The sequence below is a fragment of the Macrotis lagotis genome, chromosome 7 (genome assembly GCF_037893015.1).
Source record: "Macrotis lagotis isolate mMagLag1 chromosome 7, bilby.v1.9.chrom.fasta, whole genome shotgun sequence".
In the NCBI taxonomy this organism is placed as follows: Eukaryota; Metazoa; Chordata; class Mammalia; order Peramelemorphia; family Peramelidae; genus Macrotis; species Macrotis lagotis.
Genome location: NC_133664.1, coordinates 48,135,130 through 48,157,932, shown reverse-complemented (window position 1 = coordinate 48,157,932; position 22,803 = coordinate 48,135,130). Strand labels below are relative to the sequence as shown.

At 42.4% G+C, this 22,803-nt stretch overlaps 2 protein-coding genes across 2 annotated transcripts in view; one reads left to right on the top strand and one right to left on the bottom strand.

Moving 5' to 3' along the window:
• LOC141492497 (protein lifeguard 2-like) overlaps window positions 1-15,947 on the bottom strand; it is a 51,795-nt gene extending 35,848 nt beyond the window's left edge. The window contains 3 exon segments of the mRNA XM_074192819.1: window positions 1,661-1,735; window positions 9,571-9,674; window positions 15,308-15,947. Of these exon segments, the coding sequence (XP_074048920.1) occupies window positions 1,661-1,735; window positions 9,571-9,670 (175 nt within the window). The 5' untranslated portion in view covers window positions 9,671-9,674; window positions 15,308-15,947.
• Window positions 15,948-16,386: 439 nt separating this feature from the next.
• LOC141492495 (GATA zinc finger domain-containing protein 1-like) lies at window positions 16,387-20,637 on the top strand. The gene is made up of 5 exons (XM_074192817.1): window positions 16,387-16,826; window positions 17,086-17,211; window positions 17,374-17,433; window positions 18,603-18,786; window positions 19,295-20,637. Exons 1-5 carry the CDS (start codon window positions 16,476-16,478, stop codon window positions 19,483-19,485), a joined length of 912 nt encoding a protein of 303 aa, XP_074048918.1. The 5' UTR covers window positions 16,387-16,475; the 3' UTR covers window positions 19,486-20,637.
• The last annotated feature ends 2,166 nt before the right edge of the window (window positions 20,638-22,803 follow it).

Sequence of the window (22,803 nt, the reverse complement as noted above, 5' to 3'; positions counted from 1 at the left end):
ATAAACAGCATTATGAGCATTAATGACTGTGATGTACCTTTTGACTATTCATTGTTCATTGGATTTTGATTTGGAAAGGGCATCATTAGTTTAATCCTCTCATTTTATGGATGAAACAAATGGAAGCCCTGAGAATTACATGACTTCTCTTCAAGGTCACAGAACTGGGATTTGAATCCAGGACTATTAACTCCAAAGTCAGTTTTCTGATATGATACCATCTTGATTTAGCTGTATTATAAGTTTAGATTTTTGTACATACAATTTTTCTTAACATTAAGCCTAGTTTTAAGAGATGAACATTGTGTAGGTATTTATATTTATGGAATATGGAATGGATACAGAATCTGACAGAAAAAGACCCAATCTGAAAAATAAGAATGAATAGGATGAATCTGATAAATAAAGAAATTCCAGATTCACTACAATTGTGGGGAGAGGATAATGTTAAAGCATTAAGTTTTTAAAATAGAATTACTGAATTTTTAAATAGTTGGTTTCCCAGTGAAAGAAATTACTTAATATCTATGAAAGATTACCATTTCCTCCAGAATTTCAGAAGTATGATCTGTGGTAATAGGTAGAAAAAGGATATGATTCTGAACAATGATTTTTAAAAATCCAACATATGGAAGGGATGTGGGAAATCTGGGACCCTGATACATTGTTGGTGGAGCTGTGAACTCATCCAACCTTTCTGGAGAGCAATTTGGAATTATGTCCAAAGGGCAACAAAAATGTGCATACCCTTTGATCCAGCAATACCACTACTGGGTCTATATCCTGAAAAGATGATGAAAAAGGATAAAAACATCACTTGTATAAAAATATTCATAGCAGCCCTGCTTGTGGTGGCAAAGAACTGGAAATTGAGTGAATGTCCATCAATTGAGGAATGGCTTAACAAACTGGTATACACTATTGTTCTATTAGAAACCAGGAGGGATGGGAATTCAGAAAAGCCTGAAAGGATTTGCATGAACTGATGCTGAGTTAGATGATCAAAACCAGAAGAACATTGTACACCCTAACAGCAACATGGGGGTGATGATCAACCTTGATGGATTTGCTCATTCCATCAGTGCAACAATCAGGGACAATTTTGGGGTATCTATGATGGAGAACACCATCTGTATCCAGAGAAAGAATCATGAAATTTGAAAAAAAGACCAAAGACCTTTAATTTGGGGGGGGGGGGAATGTTATCTTACTATGTAATTCTGCTATCTCTTTTACTTTATTTTTCCTCCTTACGGATATGATTTCTCTCTCATCACATTCAACTTAGATCAATGTATACCATGGAAAAAACCTAAAGACGAACATGACAGACTGCCTTCTGTAGAGGGTGGGGGGAAGGGAAGCAAGATTAGGGGAAAATTTGTAAAATTCAAAATAAATAAATAAATTTATTTTTAAATGAATCCAACATATAGCAGCAGCTAAGTGGTGCAGTGGATAGAGCACTGGCCTTGGAGTCAGGAAGATCTGAGTTCAAATCCTACCTCAGACACTTAATAATTACCTAGCTGTGTGACTTTGGGTAAGTCACTTAACCCCATTGCCTTGCAAAAACCAAAAAATAAAAAATCCAACATATAAAGATGTTAGTAATAATGCTGGACAGATTTATAATATAATATATAGAAATAATACTCACCAGAAAATAAACAGATTAATGCCGATGCTGTCATCAACTGAAATGTCAAGATGAAGAATACTTTCCTGATGAAATCTATGAAAAAAATGTAACTATTATTTTTAAGTAGCTAAATATTAAAAATCCAAGAATAAATTATTTGTAAATATTATGATTTATTTTTGAAATTTAGGAAATGGAACTATTTTCTGATTCGCTGGAGAGTAAAGAGGGGAATAAATAGGAGTTTTGGTTAATAGCTAGAGAACAAAATCTAATAGAATCCAAACCATTCAGAACTTTCAAAATGCCTCTTTCAATACAAAGCTTCCTTTGAATTTTTTATTTCCTATATGAAAATCTTTCCAAAATTATTATGATTCACTTTTTTTCTTCAACAATGTACTGTAAAATATTTAACCCCTTGATAATTCAATATAATCATTATCAATATCACATTGTGATGATCTCAGGGCCCAATGTTACATTATTTCCCAGCAAAGAGAACCTTTTGTGCCCTAGGGACAAAAGAGGACTTCTCCATTGTAATATTTGACTATTTTTTCCTTAAGTTCTGATTATCTGCTTTTTATAGTTTTTCTATTTTCTATAATCTCCATTGTTTTAGGTGATAACTTTTTTCTGTAGTCAATCTATTTGGCTTTACTTCTTCCTTCTGTTATAGATTTGGAAATTGAAAAGGCTTATTAGAACCATGTGTAAAATTGTAGTAGACTGACCCTGAGTGCCAGTCTGAGGGACTCATTTGTGTGAATAGTGACCTTGGTCTCGGCATCTGGAGGCTGTTTTGATTGCTCAGTGATACTGTTATGTTTGCTTCCTGGCTCTGAGCTGGGCAGATTGTTAGATAACTGAGTTGGAGATAAATGAATGTTTTATTAACCTTGTTTTTAAAATTTGGGAAAAGTGCAACTAAACTCACTCGTTTTTAGAGGAAGGTCTTTTCACCTAACTTTGCATACTACCATTCTTCTCAAATACTCGTTACCATCAGAAATAAGAAAGGGAGGCAGAAATGTGTCTTTTTAAAAGTCACCTAAAAATAAATATTAATTCTTCCTCTTCCCCGTTTGAAACTCACAACCACCCTGGAAAATGGGTGCTATTGTGTAGTGGTGTTGTCACTAGTAGAAGATTGTGAGACTAGATTTAAGACTAACAAATGCTACCCTAGCTTTATCACTTAATCACCGTGTGACTCTGGCTGAGTCTGTTTTGTTCTTTCATTTTCTATCAGTTTTCTCCACTGCAGAATGAAATAGAAGGGTTTGTACAATTGTCCTCTATCTCTGGTTTCGATATCTGTAAGCACCGGCCTTGCACTCCTACTTCTATTTGTGAGTTATTAGAATCACTGATTATTTGTCCAAATATTTTCATGAGTCAACTTTTAGAGTTGTCCTATTGACCAGGAATTTCTATCAAATTTCAGTTGTTGCCTGATAAAAACATTTACTAAAAAATTTTTGCAGAAAAACTGTTTTCAAAAGTTTGTTATACAGCAACATGGGGGCAATGATTAACCTTGCTGGACATGCTTATTTCATCAGTGCAACAATCAGGGACAATTTGGGGCTGTCTGTGATGGAGAATACCAACTGTATCCAGATAAAGAACTGTGGAGTTTGAACAAAGTTCAAGGACTATTCCCTTTAATTTAAAAGGAAAAAAACCCTTATATCTTATTGTCTGATCTTGTTATCTCTCATATTTTATGTTTCTTCTTTAAGGATGATTTCTCTCTCATCACACTCAATTTGGATCAATGTACAGCAAGGAAACAATGTAGAGACTGACAAATTGCTTTCTGTGGGGAGGGGGAGTAAGATTGGGGGAAAAATTGTAAAACTCAAAATAAATAAAATATTTTTAAAAAGTTTGTTATACAAAAGCTCACATGCAAGATAATGTTGAAGAAGCTTGGTGATTCATGCAGGATAAACTCAATCTAGTCTTTCTTTCCAGCTTTCTTGGCTTGAAAGACTAGAAACATTTTATCTTTTTTTTTTTAATTTTTATTTAAAGTAATGGGGTTGTGACTTGCCCAAGGTCACACAGGTAGGTAATTATTAAGTGTCTGAGGTCATATTTGAACTCAGGTCTTCCCGACTCCAGGCCCAGTGCTCTATCCACTACAGCACCTAGTTGCCCCTTTCCTTTTTTTTTAAATAGAGTAATGCAAGACTCATTCAAATGATCAAAGATGACCTGGGAAATGTAAGATTCTATTGCTTAAATAGGTAAATAATTTTGGTAACATTAAATATTTCTGTGGCCTAGAAAAAATGAAAAGAAACAAATGTTAGGTCTTTTGTTTGTATTCCACTTGCTAATATGATGTTCTGCAAATATTAATTTTTTCCTATATGCATTATGAATTCTTCAGCCAGATCATGAGTTTTTTGAGAGCAGAGGTTTCTTCTTTTTCTTGACAGTACCTATTAAAATATTCTGCACACCTTGAAGCAAAGTAAATATTGCTGAAGGTGTGAAAATTTGCACAGTGATACCTCTTGTTTCTATTTATAAAAGATGCATTCTCCAAATCTAAAAAATCATAGTATAGAAGTCATGGGGGTAAATAGAGAAATTTTTCCATAGAGCTACTGGCAGAGTAGCATTAGGCTTTCAAAATTTGCATGTTAAATTTGGTACACACACATTTACTTCTTTCAGGTTGCTATCTTTAAAACAAAACAAAGGTATTAAATTTTATTAATAAGGAAATAAAATATAGAACAGGGATAAAGTTGACAAAAGAGGAAAATGAACAACATTGGAAGGACTGCAAGAAAATAGGCACATTAATAATGTCTTGTTGGCCAAGCTGTAAATTAGTTCAGCTATTCAGGACAGCAATTTAGAATTATTCCCTAAAAGACTTCTATTAGATGTAGAGAACTCAAAGAAAGAGAACAGGACCCCAGATGTACAAAAATTTTCATAATAACTTTTTGTGATGGTTAAGGACTAGAAAGCAGAGTGTATACAACCATTAGAGAATGGCTGGATAAATGTATTATATACCTATATTATACATGTAGTATATATATAAATGTGATAAAATATTTTGCCAAAAATTACAAAAGTGACAGTTTTCAGCAAAACTTGGTTGTCTTGTATGACATGATCAAGAATGAGGTAGGTAGAACCAGGAGGATAATTTTTACAATAACAATAACATTGTAAAGACAAGTAATTTTGAAAGACTTAAGAACTCCGATCAACATAATGGCCAGTTATGATTCCCAAAGAACAATGACGGAACAAAGCACCCATATCTCCTGTCAGAGAACTCTCAGGAGAATGAGACACATTTTGGGGCATGGCCCAAAAGGGGGCTTTGCTTTGTTCTACTAGGCAAGGGTTTGGGTTTGGATTGGGGTCGGGGCAGGGAGAAGGAGGTTTAAGAGAAGTGAGATAGAGAAAATAGGTATTTGTTCATTGAAAACATTTTACTTTAAAAGACACACAAAGTCTATCTCAAAAGTCCTAGTCTTGGGGGCGGTTAGGTGGCGCAGTGGATAAAGCACCGGCCCTGGAGTCAGGAGTATCTGGGTTCAAATCCGACCTCAGACACTTAATGATTACCTAGCCGTGTGGCCTTGGGCAAGCTACTTAACCCCATTTGCCTTGCAAAAAAAAAAACCTAAAAAAAAAAGTCCTAGTCTTAGACTTTGAGGACACCCTGAATAAGTGACATCTAATAAAGAAATTGTAGTATCTATCTATAAGTGTTTGACCTAAATATGATATTAACCCACTTATATGGTGTTTTAAAGTTTATAAAAATTATTTCTATACCACCATGGGGAATAAGCAGGTTTACCTTCCTTTTATTGATGGAAAAACTGTTCCAGAAAGGTCATCTGACTTGTCTAGTGTCAAATCTCTTGACTCTAAGTCCAGCTGTATCTCTACTGAACCCCAATAACATTACAACAACCTAAACTGATCCAGTGTTAGAGAATCGCAGTCTGAATCTGGTTTAGAATCAGTTCTCCTTTAACAAAAATATCTGAGAGAAAAATGATACATGGATCTAAAGTTTACCCTCCTTTAGCCTTTGCTAAATAACAGATTGAAGTCTGCCCTGAATTATTGATGTTTATGTACATTATCTTTATAATCCCAGGGCACAAAAGGTTCTTTTTGCTGGAAAATAATGAAATTTTAATGTGTTTGTCAAAGAAATTGAATCCTAAATTTGAACCTGATGTTCAGGACTAAGCTAGCACTAAATGATATCTAAAATATTTATGTAAAAGAAATCACCTCTTTTTAAAAACAAAAATCATAATCAAAAATTTCTTATTTGTGAGTCCATTTCGAGGAAGATGATATGAGACTTAGTTCCTATGGAATAATGAAACCAGTCAGGACAATTTTGGGGGAGTGCTTTGTAAATTGTTCAAATTACTTGGCTAAAAGTTCCAAGTTTTTGTGTCATTCATTACTGAAACAGAAGATGGAAAATCAGGATGGTTCTAAGAAAAGTATCAAGTATGGCTGAATTTCAGCAATTTTTGCTGGCTGAAAAAAATTACTAGAATCAACTAATTTATTCCTAATAGGAAAAATTAAACCAAATATTATTTAAATGGCCCAAAATAATTAAGGCAATCTCTTTACATGGCTTATTTATACTTAGAAAGTAGGCCGTACTGGAAAGATTTGTTTTTCTTCCTTACATAGAAGGAAAGTAGAAAGAATACTGTGGTCCACTATTTGATTCTGGGAACTGAACTCATAGATGACTAATTTGCATTAGTCAGAATTTGCATTTGTCAGAATAAAAGATTAACAATAGGTTTTATTCTGAAATGTACTGACACAGGGTACCAGTCCAGAGCACTGTATTTCCGATGCACAAATCTACTTTGGAGATAAAATTAAAGTTTGACGGTTGCTTGCTTAACATGACATTACAGAAAAAGGTGTATAGTTTTAAATAACATTTCATTAAGGTAATCTTTTTATGATCTGGTCTATTATATGGTCAAGGCTGGAAAGAGACCAACAAATTACAATTCTCATGTTTCCTTCTTCAGTTTAATAAATGTAAACTCAGGTTCAAAATTTCAACTTCGTAAGTAAAATGTGAGTCATAGGCTGGTTTCCCTGAAAAAAATATGTTTTTTGGGGGGGGTATCCCCAATATTGAACATGGTGCCTAGCACATAGCAAGTACTTAATATGCTGATTGATGTGGATGTCAAAAAAGGGGAATTTTTAGGTTTTGTTTTTGCAAGGCAATGGGGTTAAGTGGCTTGCCCAAGGTCACACACTCAGGTAATTATTAAATGTCTGAGGTTGGATTTTTAACTCAGGTCCTCCTGACTCCAGGGCCAGTGCTCTATCCACTACGCTACCTAGCCACTCCAAGAGTTTTTTAAAAGATAACATGGTAGGCTCTATGGAAATAGGTAGTGTTAAGTCCTAGGACAGTGACATCCACAGTCAAAGAATATAAGAGTTAGAGAGGATTTCAAGGATTATCTGGTTTAATCCATACTCCCAAAAAGGTGTGTATTCCCTCAATACATATGAAAAATGGTGATCTTTTGTTTTCCATTACTCTGCCCTGATCAGGATACAAGTTGTATATCATGTACAGTTCTGGGGGTCCCATTTTAAGGGGAAAATGCCCCAATATTGTTGATCTGGAGGAAAGCAACACGATGTGGTTTGCCACATCAGAAGAGTCATATGCTTGAAAATTTGAAGGGTCATTTGTTAGATGGAGAGGGGATTTGATGTATTTTGTTTGGCCCAAGAGACAACTAGAATTCAGTAGAAGTTACAAATAGCCAAATTTTAGGCTTGATCTAAATGCCATGGAGAGCCTAAGCCTTTTTAGAATGGGAAGTAACTCTGAAATTTTTCCTGCTACTAAATGAATATAGTATTAAGTATTTGTTATGTGGAAAGTCTTGGACTAAGAGTTGAAGATAAAAAAAGACAAGAGAGATGAATAATCTCTCAAGGAGCTCACATTCCAAAGGGTAAGACCACACACATGGAAGGTGTCAGATGAGTGGTCCCTAAAGTGCAGTGAAAAAAGCAAACAAGGGGGTGGCTAGGTGGCGAGGTAGATAGAGCACTGGCCCTGGAGTCAGGAGTACCCGAGTTCAAATCCAGCCTCAGACACTTAATAATTACCTAGCTGTGTGGCCATGGGCAAGCCACTCAACCCCATTACCTTGCAAAAAAACTAAAAAAAAAAAAAGTAAACAGGTAATGCCCTTCTTAAATGTCATGAATGAGGACACTGGTCTGGTAACATTGCTATTCCAATGTCTTTGGGGGAAAAGTCCTAAGTTGTCTCCATCAGGATGTGGGGGAAGATGGTGTTCAAGGTGGAGTGATTGATTCAACCTGCCCAATGTACACTGTCTATCTCTCCTTCACAGTGTCTTGCTGTTTCTGCTAGCCTAGGTTGTCTTCCTCTTTTCTCCCAGATGGTGATGATAGCCAGTCATTCCTTCACAAGAGCCACATCCACAGCTGATGGTCTGGGGGAAAAGGGGGTTGGAAGCAGTTTGTCAGCAATTGTGGCTGGTAATGATGAGAATAGTGGACCCCCTTCTACACAATCTAAGAGATTCCAAATCTCTAACACACACACACACACACACACACACACACACACACACACACACAGAGTAATCTAAAGAAGTTTCTTATAATTAGAGGTATGAAAGAAGTTTCACTTCCAACTTCACGTCTCAGACACGGATGGAAAAAACAGATGTTAACTAAACCTCATCACTTCCCACTGCTTCTACCTTTTCTCATAGAATTTTCTGCAAGACTGCTCCTTGTAGTGAGTGAGGTGATAGAGGTTAAGGGAAAATCATGGTATCAGTGACAAAGAAAGTACTTGTGAATGGAATCATTAGATAAAGAAGGAAGTCATCAAAACCAAACAATACATTCTTTTTTTGAAAGTTTTTTATTTTTCAAGTAACAATTTTTTAAATTTAATTAATCTGTCCCTCCCACTACTTCCTTCCCAATGAGAAAAAAACAATTCGAAAACATGAATCAGTCCCTCAATACATAGCTGTTCAGCAAAGCAAATCCCCACCTTGGTCATGGCCCAGACTTGTCTTTCTATAGAGAGGTTCCTCACCATTCTGGCTGGAGATGAGGGTTGTGTTTCACTTTCATCTTCTGGGCTCATTGTTGATCATTACTGATTTGAGCTCTAAGTCTTTTGGAGCTATTTTGCTCTATAACGTTATCATTGTATAAATTGCTTTCTTAGTTCTGCTCACTGTTCACTTCACAAAGAATTTTCTAGTTTCCTTTGAAAGTGTCTATGTAATTATTTAATTTTGATTTAATACTAATATTGATGATATAAGTTTGGTTAACTTTCCAGGAATAGTTTCAAATTGCTTTCCATAATGACTGGACCAATTCATTTTGATCAACAACACTGTAATGTCTTTCTTCCCACAGTCCCTCCAACATCTGCCATTTTTGCTATTCTGATAGATAAGAGGTAGAACCTCCAAGTTACTTTAATTTTACATTTCTCTAATTATTAGTGTTTTGGATTTTTTTCCCATAAGGCTGCTGATAATTTAGATTTTTTTCTTCTGAAAAGTGTCTGTTTATATCCTTTGGCCATTTATGTATTGCAGCATGGCTCCTCAGTCTTATAAATTTGAATCAGTTCTTTATATATCTTGGAAATAAGATCCTTACCAGAAGTATTTTTTACAAAGAATTCCTCCCCCTCCCCAGGTAACTGTGTCTCTACTAATTTTTAATTGCATTAATTTCTTTGTGCAAAAACATTTAAATTTTATATTCTCAAAACTGTCTATCTTAGGTCATCACAATATTTATTTTTCTCTACCAACATGGCAACTTTTATCTATTGCCAACTTTTCTCTTACCTCTACGGACGGTCTCATCGCTGAATGGATTCATTGGGCTTTTTGGTTCATCAGTGTCATTTGTCATCTGGACCACATAACTAGCAGGTTGGTGCGCCATTCACCTTAATTGGGCATTCAATCAGAAGAGTGGTTAACAGTGCCCAGTCACCCTGGTTTCCGACATTAACATTTTCTCTCACAGTGTTTAGGCCTAGGTGCCCTTGAGCATGGTCTTGTGGACCACTTTGACCCAGAGGGGGCTCTCCACACATCTACAGAATGACTGAAAAAAGCCAATGGTCGTTTTAAAGTAAGGCCCATGGAGTTAGTCACAGTCACCAAAGGTCCATGACTGTTTTTGCTGTATAAACACTCCTTCTAGGGATGGCTCTTCTAGCACAACTCAGGACAATAGAAAAAAGGCCAGGGGCTAGAGTAGGATTTGAGAATAATAATATATCATTTATATAGTTTGTAAACACACAGCATCTCAAGGTATCCTCACAACAACTTGAAAGGTTGGTGCTATGATGATTCCTATTTTAGAGGGGAGGTTATGGGACTTCAAATTTGGCCCATTATTCTACCCTCTGCACCACTGAGGCCTTAGGCCTACCTCTAATGCTTACCTATGTGACCTTAGACAATTCACTTACAATTTCCTGGGGCTCAGTTTCATCTGGAAAATGAGGGGTTGGACTCGGTGGACCATTCCAGCTTTTGATCTATGAACCTATGAGGTGCCTAGGGTCATGCAGATAAAAACTGTCAGAGTTGAACCCAGGTCTTCCTAGCTCCAGGACTAGCATTCACTCTATCACACACCAGTGTGTGACACCACTGTGTCTCCAGAAGTCAGTACACATTAATGAAGCATGTGCCAGACATGATGCTAAGCACAGGGCTCATAAGTAAATGACTTAAGAAACACACGAGTAATAGATGGTCTTAATACTCCTGATAATGGCAAATACATAATGGAGATAAAACTTTGTCTGAGAGGAAGGACCGATCCATTCCATATTACCCATGTACATTTCTATCAAACATACTCAGATAATTTGATGTTTATTTGTGATCTCATTAGTGTGGTCTTCACTGAGGGCCCTCAAGGCCTTCCCATCCTCAGGGATGCTTATCAATTTATGTGTGAAGATGAAATGATCAGAATAGTATATGAATCTCATTTTTAATCTCCTTATTCCCAGATTTTATTTATTAGGTTTTTGAAAGGCAATAGGGTTAAGTGGCTTGCCCAAGGCCACACTGCTAGGTAATTATTAAGTGTCTGAGGCCGGATTTGAACTCAGGTCCACCTGACTCCAGGGCCAGTGCTCTATCCACTGTGCCACCTAGCTGCCCCCTTATCCCAAATTTTAAAGCCTACAAAAATGTTTGTGGACCTTTGTTACGAGGTTATTTGCCATCACATTCAATAGGGAGCTTCCATATCAATGCTATCCCAACTGACCCATCTTGGAAAAACTCTCCCTAAAGGTAAAACTCAATTTAGAGCCTCAAGGTGAGGACCTGGACTTTAGCTGACCACTTTTTCTTTTCTCATTATTATAAATGTATCTGCCACTACTGACTGGCCCAAAACTGTTAAAACATTCATAAAAAGGTGGCGGCTAGGTGGCAGAGTGGATAGAGCACTGGTCCTGGAGTCAGGAGTACCTGGGTTCAAATACGGCGTCAGACACTTAATAATTGCCTAGCTGTGTGGTCTTGGGCAAGCCACTTAACCCTGTTTGCCTTGCAAAAACCTAAAAAAAAAAAATTCATAAAAACTGCTTCTTCCCAACATGTTTCTGACACTGAAGTCTGTTATTTCATAAGATCATAGATAGAAGGAACCACAGAAGCCATCTAATTTAACCCCTTTATCTTCTACATGAGAAAAATGAGATTCAGGAAGGTTCAGCAAATCACTCCAAGGGCTATCGAATCCTAAGTGGAATTTGAACCCAGGGCCTCTTAACTTGATAGCCAGAATTCTTTCTGCTAGAATGTGGCTCTAGTTAAGGCACACACCCCAAGTCCATCAACAATATTGAGCTGATAGTCTTCTCTTTCAATATTTTGGGGAGTAGAAATATTTCCTCTTTTACTACAATCAGGAGGTATGCCACATACACAAACAGCAATTAACAATGTCCAGTTAACAATCTTAAGGGATTTGTTTGTCTAGAAGATTACTAGGAAAAAAATCCTTTTCAATTTTGTCCAATAAAGAAGTAATTGAATTCTAGTGAAAAAAATTACAGGGGGCTCATGCCTTAATGCAAGAATGGCTGGCTCTTCCCTGGACCTGCAGAGGATGCTGCTGGGACTGCCCAGAGAAGCCAGGAGATGAGAGCCAAATGGAAGCTTCCTCCACAAAGTTCTAGAAATGACAGTTGGAGGGAGGCCTGCAATGGCCTATCCCAAAGTTATCCCAAAAACCCAGACTTGAATGAAATCTCAAGTGACAGACAAATAAACTTGACTGTTGTTTAGTCATTTCACTTGAGTCTGGCTCTTTAGGACCTGCCCCTGGGGGTTTTCTTGGCAAAGATACTAGAGTGGTTTCCCATTTCCTTCTCCAGCTCACTTGACAGATGAGAAAACTGAGACAAGCACGGTGAAGTGACTTGCCCAGAGTCACACAGCTAGGCAATGTCTGAGGCCAGATTGAATTTAGAAGATGAGTCTTCTTGACTTTGAGCCTGGAACTATATGCATTGCACCCACCCAGCTCCCCTTAAACCTGGCTGATGTGGCCTCAAATCAAACCATCAAGCCTAGAATGAGATTTCTCCCCAACTCCCTTGCCTCAGTATGCTGCATTCCACCCAGAGCCAACTTCAGGAGAAGGACCCATTAACTCCTCCACCCAAGAGAGCCCAGTGACATCTCAGTCTTTTGGGCCTGGCCTAACTCAAGCCAGTCCAGGGAGTCAGAATGGAAGTTAAAACACAACATCAAGTATAAAGTGAAATTAAAACAACAACAATCTTACTAGTAACAAATGAAAAAGACCTAATTGCTAAAGTTAAAGAGATACTCAACTGACTCCTCTTCATGTCTGCACTGACCACTACAACTCGCATGCTGGGCCAGAAGGACTTCCCCAAGTGGCAATAGAATTAGGCTAAAACCTCTAGAACCAATCCATCCCAGGGCTGGCTCCTGAAAGCTGCTATCACACCCACATAAGGGAAACCAGTCCAGGGTACATAAAATAGGAGTCACTCAGATCACACCCTCTTTCTAAATCAAGGATCCCCCTAAATAATTCATGTTCATGTCAATATGGACTAGACTAGCATGTACATAAGCCCAGAAAGTGGTCACAGAATCACAGATCCAAAGTGTCAAAGAACCCCAAAGCCCATCTAGTCCAATCTCATTGTACAGAGGAAACTGAGCTTTGAAGAGGCTAAGTGACTTGACCATGGTTACAGAGTTAGTGGGGCCAACCAACAACTCATAGGAGGCTTTTTTCTATCATTGACCCAGGACCATTAGACTACACTATTCCACACTGCAGAGTCCTTCAAGTCTTTAAAAGGAAAATTTTGGTCCATTTTATGTGACAACTGAAATGAAACAACTTTAAAATGTCTTTTTTTTTTTTGCCAAAAATGTTATGTTAGTTATCTTAGAAATTAGTTCTGATAGGGGTGGCTAAGTGGTGCAGTGAATAGAGCACCAGTCTTGGAGTCAGGAGTACCTGGGTTCAAATCCAACCTCAGACACTTAATAATTACCTAGCCATGTGGCCTTGGGCAAGCCACTTAACCCCATTGCCTTGAAAAAAAAAACCTAAAAAAAAAACGTTAGTTCTGTGGTATTCTTTGGGCAAAAATGGAGGATGTGGCTGACTTGATAATAGAGTTGTTGCTAAGAGAATGTAGAAAGAGCTTAATCCATATAGCTAGGAGTGGACCAACTACATGGGGTGAGCAGAGGGGTGATGAAGGCTTGCTGTGCTGCTAGGGAGCCTGAGACTGTTGAACTGAGTGAACTTGTGGGGCTATAAAGCTGAAGAACTGGCTTTGGTCAGGGAAAAAAAATGGAGGTGAAAGCTTCTGTGCTGGTCAGCACTGGGATCAGGTCCAGAAATGGCCCCTGCACTTCCAGTCTGGATGAGATTGAGAGATTTCACTATTAAAAAAATAAAAAGATAGTACTCACAAGTGACTTCTGACTCACTTGGCAACTAAAGAGAGAAGTAATCATTCATTAAAGTTTATGTTTATGTAGAGTGGTAGGACTGGTAAATCATTAACAGGGATTATCTCATTCTCTTAGCAGGAGCTACTATATTTCCACTTTTATAAATATGAAAATTGAGACTCAGCCAGGTTAAAGTGAGGTCTTACCTTTCCTTACTTTATATGGATATGCATATACATATAATAATCATAATGTTTATCCTTCATTCTTGGGTTTTTGTTTGTTTTTTTTTAGTTTTTGCAAGGCAATGGGGTTAAGTGGCTTGCCCAGAGTCACACAGCTAGTAAGTGTCTAAAGTCAGATTTGTACTCAGGTATCCCTGACTCCAGGTCTGGAGCTCTATCCACTCTATCACCAAGTTGCTCTATTCAATTCCACCTTTTTGAGTTGATCCAATATTCTTATCTGCCAAGATCTTTGTGAATCCTCACAATGTTAGCCTCCTACCTTTATGTCTTTTGAAAGTTTGATACATATGCTATCTAGGTATTTATTTATGTAATAATGAGAAGCCTAAGGCCAAACAAATCCCTGAAGCATCCTACTGGAGAACTCCTTCCAAGATAACATCAAAACAGTAAAGCAATCTCAACCAGTTCCAATCTCTGTACCTATCATCTAGCCCACATTTTGTCCACAAGAAAATCATGAGTCTTTACCAAATGCTTTGCTAAAATCTGAGTTAACTGTACCTTGAAGCATTCCTCTGATCTATCAGCTATACATCCCTGTCAAAACAAGGAAGTCAGCTTAGTCTATGATGACTTGTTCTTGATAAAATAACGAATGGAGGGGTAACTAGGTGGCACAATGGAGAAAGCACCGGCCCTGGAGTCAGGAGTACCTGGGTTCAAATCCAGTCTCAGAGACTTAATAATTACCTAGCTGTGTGGCCTTGGGCAAGCCACTTAACCCCATTTGCCTTGCAAAAACCTAAAAAAAATAAAAATGAACGGATTTTTTTTATGGAGGGGAATGACAGGACAACCTATTGGTCCTGACACAGTAGTCATTGAGAATGATATGTCACATATTCTGATTGACATTTCTTGAACTGATTTTTATCTTGGGCATCTATCAATCAATAATCATTTATTCAATGTTCACTATGTGGGGGCCAACTAGGTGGCATAGTGGATAGAACACCAGCCCTGGAATCAGAAGGACCTGAGTTCAAATCTAGCCTTGGACACTTAATAATTGCCTAGCTGTGTGACCCTGGGCAAATCATGTTGCCTTAAATAAATAAAAAAAGTTTTTAACAGTCTACTATGTGGTAGGTACTCTGCTAAGGAGTACTGAAAGTACAAAAAGAGGCAAAAGATAAATCTTGCCCCCGAGGAGCTTATGACCTGGTCCAGACCAAGTATGGTTAATCTTTTTCTGTCATGCTTACTTTAGCTGTCTAGCTAAAATGCATAAAATATATGTGGTTACAAAGGAAACTGATTGTACTATAGTTATCAAAAAGTTTTTAAAGAAGTGCAAGGACTCCAAATTAAGAAACCCTAATCTAGAACCCCCTTCAGCTCACCTGTTATACACTTCGGCTGTCATTCTCCCACTTCCCAATCCTGGAAGGCTCAGCAGTAACTTGTGAGTCCAGCCATGCTAAAGAGAATGGTTCCTTAAAACGGTTCTACTGGCTTCCACCTGCGTGGAGTAGGGAAGTTAAGGGCAAGAAGGCAAGGAATCGCCCAAACACTGCAAACGACCTCTAGCAGGGGCTTCAAATGAAGTCCTTGTTAAGGACAACTGGGATGCGCTCATGATACATTCAACCCTGTATGGGTCATATGGTTTGGTGGTAAAATGTAGCCGGACAAAGTTGATTCAGAAGCTTAAACAAGTAGTGAATGCTGCGAGGACGTCTGAAAAGCCAGTGGCCTTCTCTGGGCTTCTGTGTTTCCATCTTACATTATTCACCTGGTCCTGAACACATTAGAGAATATTTGTATTGTTCCGAAATCTTTTTTTTATCTCACGCCGTACCTAAACCTCTTCCCTTCCTCTCAAGGAGGGCCTTTTTTTTAAGGTTTTTTTTTTTTGCAAGGCAGTGGAGTTAAGTGGCTTGGCCAAGGCCACACAGCCAGGTAGTTATTAAGTGTCTGAGGCCGGATTTGAACCCAGGCCCCCCTGCCTCCAGGGCTCTGCCCACTGCGCCACCCAGCCGCCCCAAGGAGGCCGCAGCCCTCAGTACCCCCTTCCCCTCTCCCCGCACACTCGTCCCAGCGGCGTGTTCCCCAGGCCCCCCACTTCCGTGACCCCGGGGGTCCCAACCGCCCCTCCCCCGCCCGGCCTCTCCCCCCTCCCCCCGCCTCCCTCCCCCCCTCCCCCGCCCGGCCTCTCCCCCTCCCCCCCTCTTCCCCCCCCCCCCCCGCCCGGCCTCTCCCTCCCCCTCCCCACCTCTCTCCCTCCCCCTCCCCACCTCTCTCCCTCCCCCCCCCCCCGCCCGGCCTCTCCCTCCCCCTCCCCCCACCTCTCTCCCTCCCCCCCCCCCCCCGCCCGGGCCCCTCCCGCGCTGCGCGGAGCCGCGGCCGCTGAGTCTTCCGGCCGGCAGGGGGCCCCCCGCCGCTGCGCGGCCCCGGAACGCCCGGCGCCTCCGCGCCTCCGCCGCTTCCTCCCGGCCGGCCCAGCCGAGGCCCTCGCCCGCCATTCCCGCGCGCCTGAGGCCCCGCGGGCCGCCCGCGCCGCCGGCCGCCATGCCGCTGGGCCTCAAGCCCACGTGCAGCGTGTGCCGGACCACGTCGTCGTCCATGTGGAAGAAGGGCGCGCAGGGCGAGATCCTCTGCAACCACTGCACGGGCCGCGGCGGGGCCGCCGGGGGCGCGGGCGCGGGCGCGGCGGGCGGGGCCGCGGGCGCGGCGGCCGGGGGCGGCGCGCCCGGCGCGGGGGCGAGCACGGCGGGCGGCGGGGGCGCGCCCGGCGGCGGCGGCGGCGGCGGCGGCCACGGAGGCCCCGGCTCGGGCTTCGCCGGCTCCTCGGCCACGGCCTCGCAGCAGAGCAATGGCGGCGGCGGCGGCGGCGGGGGCGGGGGCGGGGGCGGCAAGCAGGTGAGCGGCGGGGCGGGGCCGGGGGGGACGGGGCGGGGCGGAGCCGGGTAGGGGCGGGGCAGGGGCGGCAAGCAGGTGAGCGGCGGAGCCGAGCGGGGCGGGGCCGAGCCGGGGGGCGGGGCCGGGTAGGGGCGGGGCGGGGCCCAGACGGGGGCGGGCGGGGGCGGGGCCGAGCTGGGCGCGGGGCGGGGGCGGGGCTCCGCGGCCCGGCCCGCTAACGGCGGCCGCTCGCGCCTGCGCCTTGATGTGTGGGCGGCAGAGCAAGCAGGAGATCCACCGGCGCTCGGCGCGCCTGCGCAACACCAAGTACAAGTCGGCCCCGGCGGCCGAGAAGAAGGTGTCCACCAAGGGCAAGGGCCGCCGGCACATCTTCAAGCTGAAGAACGTGAGTGAGGCGGGGGGGGAGGGGGAGGGGCAGGGGCGGGGCCGCCTCTGCGGGGGGGGGGCAGTGCGCCCCCGCGGCCCGGCCGGCCGCGCCCTCTGACCCGCGGAGCCCCCGGCCCGGCGCCCCCGGGCCCCGCACTGACGCCTGCGCTTGGCCTTTTAGCCCATCAAAGCCCCCGAAGCCGTCTCCACCATCATCACTGCGGAGTCCATCTTCCACAAGGTAAGGACAGGGCCCGGAGCCCCTCCGCCGTGCCCGCCCTCGGTGGGAGTTCAGGGGACCCCCCTCAGGCTGGCGACGCGGCCGTGGAGGTGCGCGGGCAGGGGGCGCAGGAGCCGGGCGCCCCCCGGGTGTCGGGGTGCCGCAGCCCCCGCCCCGGCAGTGACGGAGGGGCCAGCCGGGCAGCGGCAACATCTCTACCTTTTAACCGGATTAATCAGTCGCGAGAGTAAAAATGGATTTTCTGTCTCTCTGTGAAATAATCAGCTAACTGTAAAATTAATCTTGGACCTTAAAAAAGTGACCCATTGGCGTCCTGCTGCTGCCAAGAACGCGTGTCCTTGTGTGCTTAGAGGAGCCTTCCAACAAGATCCCTAAGACACATCGTGATGATGTTGCCCTAGTCTTACACAACTTGAAGCTAGAGCAGATCCCAGTCAAGCTTCTGACCAAAGGACCTTCCTGTGCATTTGAGTTTTAGGACATATTTTCTGTAGCCCCTAGTGAAATTAGAGATACTGACCAATTTCAGAATAACACAAAAAGGAACCATGTGAACCAGTGGTATGAGGCAGCTCTGCTGGGCCCTTTATAAATATTATCTCATTCAATCCTCACAGCCCTGGGAGGCAGATGTGCAGACTACGCAGACTACGACTTGCTCAGGTTCACACCCCTCCTAGACCTAGGGCCATCTCCAGAACAAGGACCTCCTACCCTGGAATAAGGAGGACCACAGTTCCAATGTGGCCTCAGATATGAAATAATTGCCTAGCAGTGTGACCTTGAGCAAGTCACTTAACCCTATTGCCTTGCAAAAATAAAATAAAATTTTTAAAAAAGAAAATCAAAAGACCCTACACTGGAATATCATCTGGGCCATTGGAGACTTCTGCTCTGTACCAGCACACTAACATATCCTTGTTGGCCTGTCTCAGAGTTGGGAGAGACCTCTGAGGCCATTTGAGTGACCTGTACATGACCAGGACTTCTCTCAACACTACTAATTGCCCTGCTAGGAAAAAAAAAGAGTAGAATTTCCCAAATCAAAACGGGCCTTCTTTCCTCCGCAGGCCCTTCAGATGTTTGAAGGTAGCCACTAACTTCTCACTGCTAAGGTCAGCTTTGGATTCTGTTACTTTTTAATAAGAGGAACTATTTGATCTTTCCAGGGAGTGTACTATCAAATTGGAGATGTTGTTTCTGTAGTTGATGAACAAGATGGAAAAACATACTATGCTCAGATAAGGGGCTTCATCCAGGACCAGTACTGTGAGAAGAGCGCAGCGCTAACATGGCTCATCCCCACCACGGCCAGTCCCAAAGATCAGTTTGACCCGGCATCTTATATCATAGGTGAGTCTGGCAAGTGCACAAGTTGCTCAGCTTGATCCCCAGGTAGTCAGGGCATTGTGGAGCCCAAAGAGCAGGCAAGGCCGAACCATAAGACGAGCTAGGGACTTCAGAGTTTAGGCGCACAGATACCTACAGTGCTTAAGATGCAGGTGTGCACAAGGTTGCTCCAAATACCATAAGCTGCCCCTATGTATTTGCCAAAGCATTTATTATAGAGAGGATTTTGAGGACAATCCATGGAAGAACAAGGATGGCCCCAAGTTCATTCCCCAACCTCTGCCTCTTGTTGTGTGAGAGGGATTTAGGCCACATTTCTTTTTCATTGTATGGAGAGCTAGGAACCACCCGCTCCCCCTTGTACAGAATGGCTCCCCCATCACACTGTGGGAGCTCCAGAAGGGATGTTTGGCTAGTTTCCCAGTGGAAGCAGCAGTAAGCTAAAACTGTGATTGTTATAGTGACCTCTTGTCCTCTCTTTGTAAGTCTCACTTTCCCTGCTTCCTTATAGGACCAGAAGAAGATCTTCCAAGGAAGATGGAATATTTGGAATTTGTTTGTCATGCACCTTCAGAATATTTCAAGTCTCGCTCCTCACCATTCCCCACTGTTCCCACTAGACCAGAAAAAGGCTATATATGGACTCATGTTGGACCTACTCCTGCAATAACCATTAAGGAAACAGTTGCCAACAACTTGTAGTCTAGGGTGGCTTTTTAAAACTCAATTTACCTATATCCTCTATGCAAACCATTACCAGATATCCTACAGTTTACTTACTGAAATTGCTGGCTAGCTGAAGAAATCAGTTTTTTAAAAAACCTTTCGTTATTACCAGTTAGACATATAGTAACTTCTTGAACATAGTTAGCTTTTTCTTCACTTATTTTTAATCATTTTTTAAGAATAATTCTGAAAAGGTATTTCTATAGAATAGGGTAAGATGGAATAGGATAAATGTCTCCTTTGCTGAGCTAAGATGTCTTGCAGTGGAGGCAGCCCCTGCTTTTCACAGGTGTATCTTATCATCAGTGTAATGCTGCAGGGGCTAACTTCCCATCCCAAAGTATTTATTTGATGCTCGGTCCTTAGATTCCAGTCAGTCTTAGATTGACCAATGTCAATAAAACAAACACAAAACTATCAATGTTTTGTTAGATTTAAAATATTGTCACTGTGAAATAAACACATCCACACAGATTAAATAGGGAATTGCACAGTGACATCCATTGAGTACGTATTACTGGATTGTAACCAGGACCTGAAACTAACCTGGTGGCTAGAATCCCAATAGGGGCCTTGGGCAGTGGTCTGGGCTCACCAGATAGTTTTGTAAAAGCTTCCTAGCTTAAAGTGCCACAGGAGTGGCTCCATTGACTTGATGGTAGTTTCTTAAAGGGTGACCTCATTCCCTACCTCTTCGATTTGCTCCAAGCTGCTGCTCATTACCAGATCAGACCAAGGGCTATCAGCGCACCATGTGACCAAATCCTAATCCTTTCAAAAAGGATCTTGGAAAGAAACATTTCTCGTGAATGTGTTCCTGTGGATGGGTTGGAGCAGAGGGAGCTCAGCCCCAAGATGTGAAGCTGCCTATCTGCTGGCCACAAACTGAGAGGGGAGATTTCACCCCCCGGTTTGGAAATAGAAAAGTTTGAATATAGTCATCTGTCTTCCACCCCTTTCTGTACACACTTTGGCTTGTGTCTGGTAGGACTGATTGTAATCAAGTCTTACAGTTCATTGTATTTAATAGCACTCTACGTCTTCCACAAGAGTAGTTGTGAGTCATTGTAAATATCTTTGTAAAAATATGCTTAGAACTTTCAGATTAAACTATATTTTTCAAAACTACTTTGTATTTCATTATTTACATTTCCCTGCCCTCTCCCTCAGCTAAGCAGGATCAGTCCCACACCTACCCCAGCCACACTGCTCTCTTCTACCCCCAGATCTTCCCAGGAGGCCCCATTTGGCCTCCCTGTCCCTAACTGGCCATTTCAATCACTTGGTCACTAAGCCTTCTCATGTACCTCCCAGGGGCCAGGCACCAGCTACAACAGCAGTCCTGCTGGAGGAATTTCCATCAGAGTAGAGAACGGGAGCTGACTGCTGGGGGGGAGTGAGACCGGCAAAGAGGGCTCATGCCTGGGGCCATCAAGGGCTGGCCCACGGTTGAAGAAAGCATGATGTAAACATAAGGTAACCAGAGGAAGGCCCGAGCTGGTGGGGGGATCCTGAAGGGCTGAAGACAGAAGACGGGGTTGAGCTACATCCATGTTAGAGGGAGCCAAAGAAGGGGCGGCATAGCAGGCAAAGCAGCAGAGACATGATGCAGTCTTGTGGTAAGGAGGAAGGATGTCGGTCTGACCAGAAGGAGAATAATGCCCAAAAGGTAAACAGAAGACACAGAAAGCTCCTGGGGCTGGCTGAAGGGAATGGTGTGGTCAGAAATGTCTCAATGGGGTATTACTTTGCAGTCTGGAGTATTCAGAGACTAACAATGATCTAGGGATGAGGCCCCCTAAAAGATGGACATTGGGTAAATGGGGTAAAGGCTTGAGTTCAACAAATTCTGTGGAGCTGAAAGCAAGATTGTGCAACTGAGAAGATAAGTGGGATGAAGGAGAATGAGGAGTCCAGGGACCTTGGAAGGACAGCAGTGCCAGGGGACAGACAGAAAGTTGGGAAGGTGGCAAGAGGGCACATTGTAGGGAAAGGTGACAAGTTCAGTTTTGGACAGTTTTCAGTGGCTCCATAACAGCATTCATTCGGCTTCAACAAACAACCTTAGGAGGTAGATGCTGTCATCTATATATCTGTGACCATTAAACCTTGGGTTACTGATGGCTATAAGAGAGCAGGGTAGCATATACAACCTTGGGGAACCCCCCATACGTAGTTACCTGGATCGTGGAGGAGCCTGAGGTCCAAAAAGCCGGGGAAGAGCTTAGCCAGGAGGAGGGAGAGACAGCAGCATCAACTTGGCAGAGAGGATGGCTGAAAGCCAGACTATGGTGGAAGAGAAGGCAGAGTACAGACTGTTGTCAAGGAGCCCAACTGAGAAAGGGAAGAGAGCCCAGACAAGAGCTGGAAGGGCTGAATAAGTCTGAAGGTAGGAGGGAAGGAACTGGTGGACGACAAGCAGCCAAGGGGATGATTGAGGAAGCAGGCTGCTGGAGGAGAGGGAGAGGATCGAAGGAGGCATCAGCCTTGGCCAAGGGGACGGGGCACCCCTTTACCACAGCCTGGGCCAAGGAGCATGATATCAAGGGGTTTTGGAGGAAAAGAGTGAGAGAAGGCTCAAATGGCCTCAGGCCATTTATAAATTTGCACATACATACATACACAAATATGTGCTCTCCATACATCATTATATAATTTTTTTAATGTTCTTTTTGGAAGGTATTCACTGAATGCAGAATTTTAAAAAAATTTAAAATATCATTCTGAATTTGAAATCAAATCCAAATTTGTTTTAAGCAAAGAACTGACTGGTAAAATGAAAAATGTGACATAAAATAGTTTATTAAAATGTAATTTTAAAGAAAAAACTTTCTGAGTATGGACTAACCTCCTAGATTGAACAAATGACATGCAACCAAACTTTAAAAAAATAAGATGTGGAATAAAAAGAAGCTTGAATTAGTAGCCACAAAATAATCCCAGTTTTAAAATATTCTAGCTACCACATTTGTCTAACTATATGGTTTTGATAATGTACTGGTTAAGGAACTAAATGGGTAGATTTCTAACTCACCTCTTGCCACCATTAAAGAACAGCTTTCAGAAGCAGGCCCTCATTCTGATGACTAAATTTGCAGGTTAATTTCCAAAGAGATACAACAAAGTTGAAGTTAGACAGTATTATGTTAATATTAAAATATTTTATATTTTAGCATATAAAGCACACCAAGCCTTCATTGCTGCTTTGGTCCATTCCCTGGGGATTTCACAAACTCAGTTTCTTCAGATGAGAAATCTCTTCTAAGATTTCCATCACTGATGGGACTTGGTTGT

Excerpts from the sequence above, each read along its gene's own strand:
- LOC141492495 (XM_074192817.1), top strand. The coding sequence starts at position 16,476 with ATGCCGCTGGGCCTCAAGCCCACGTGCAGCGTGTGCCGGACCACGTCG. Across the intron at positions 17,212-17,373 it reads ACATCTTCAAGCTGAAGAAC|CCCATCAAAGCCCCCGAAGC; the intron begins GTGAGTGAGGCG and ends TTGGCCTTTTAG. Across the intron at positions 18,787-19,294 it reads CCCGGCATCTTATATCATAG|GACCAGAAGAAGATCTTCCA; the intron begins GTGAGTCTGGCA and ends GCTTCCTTATAG.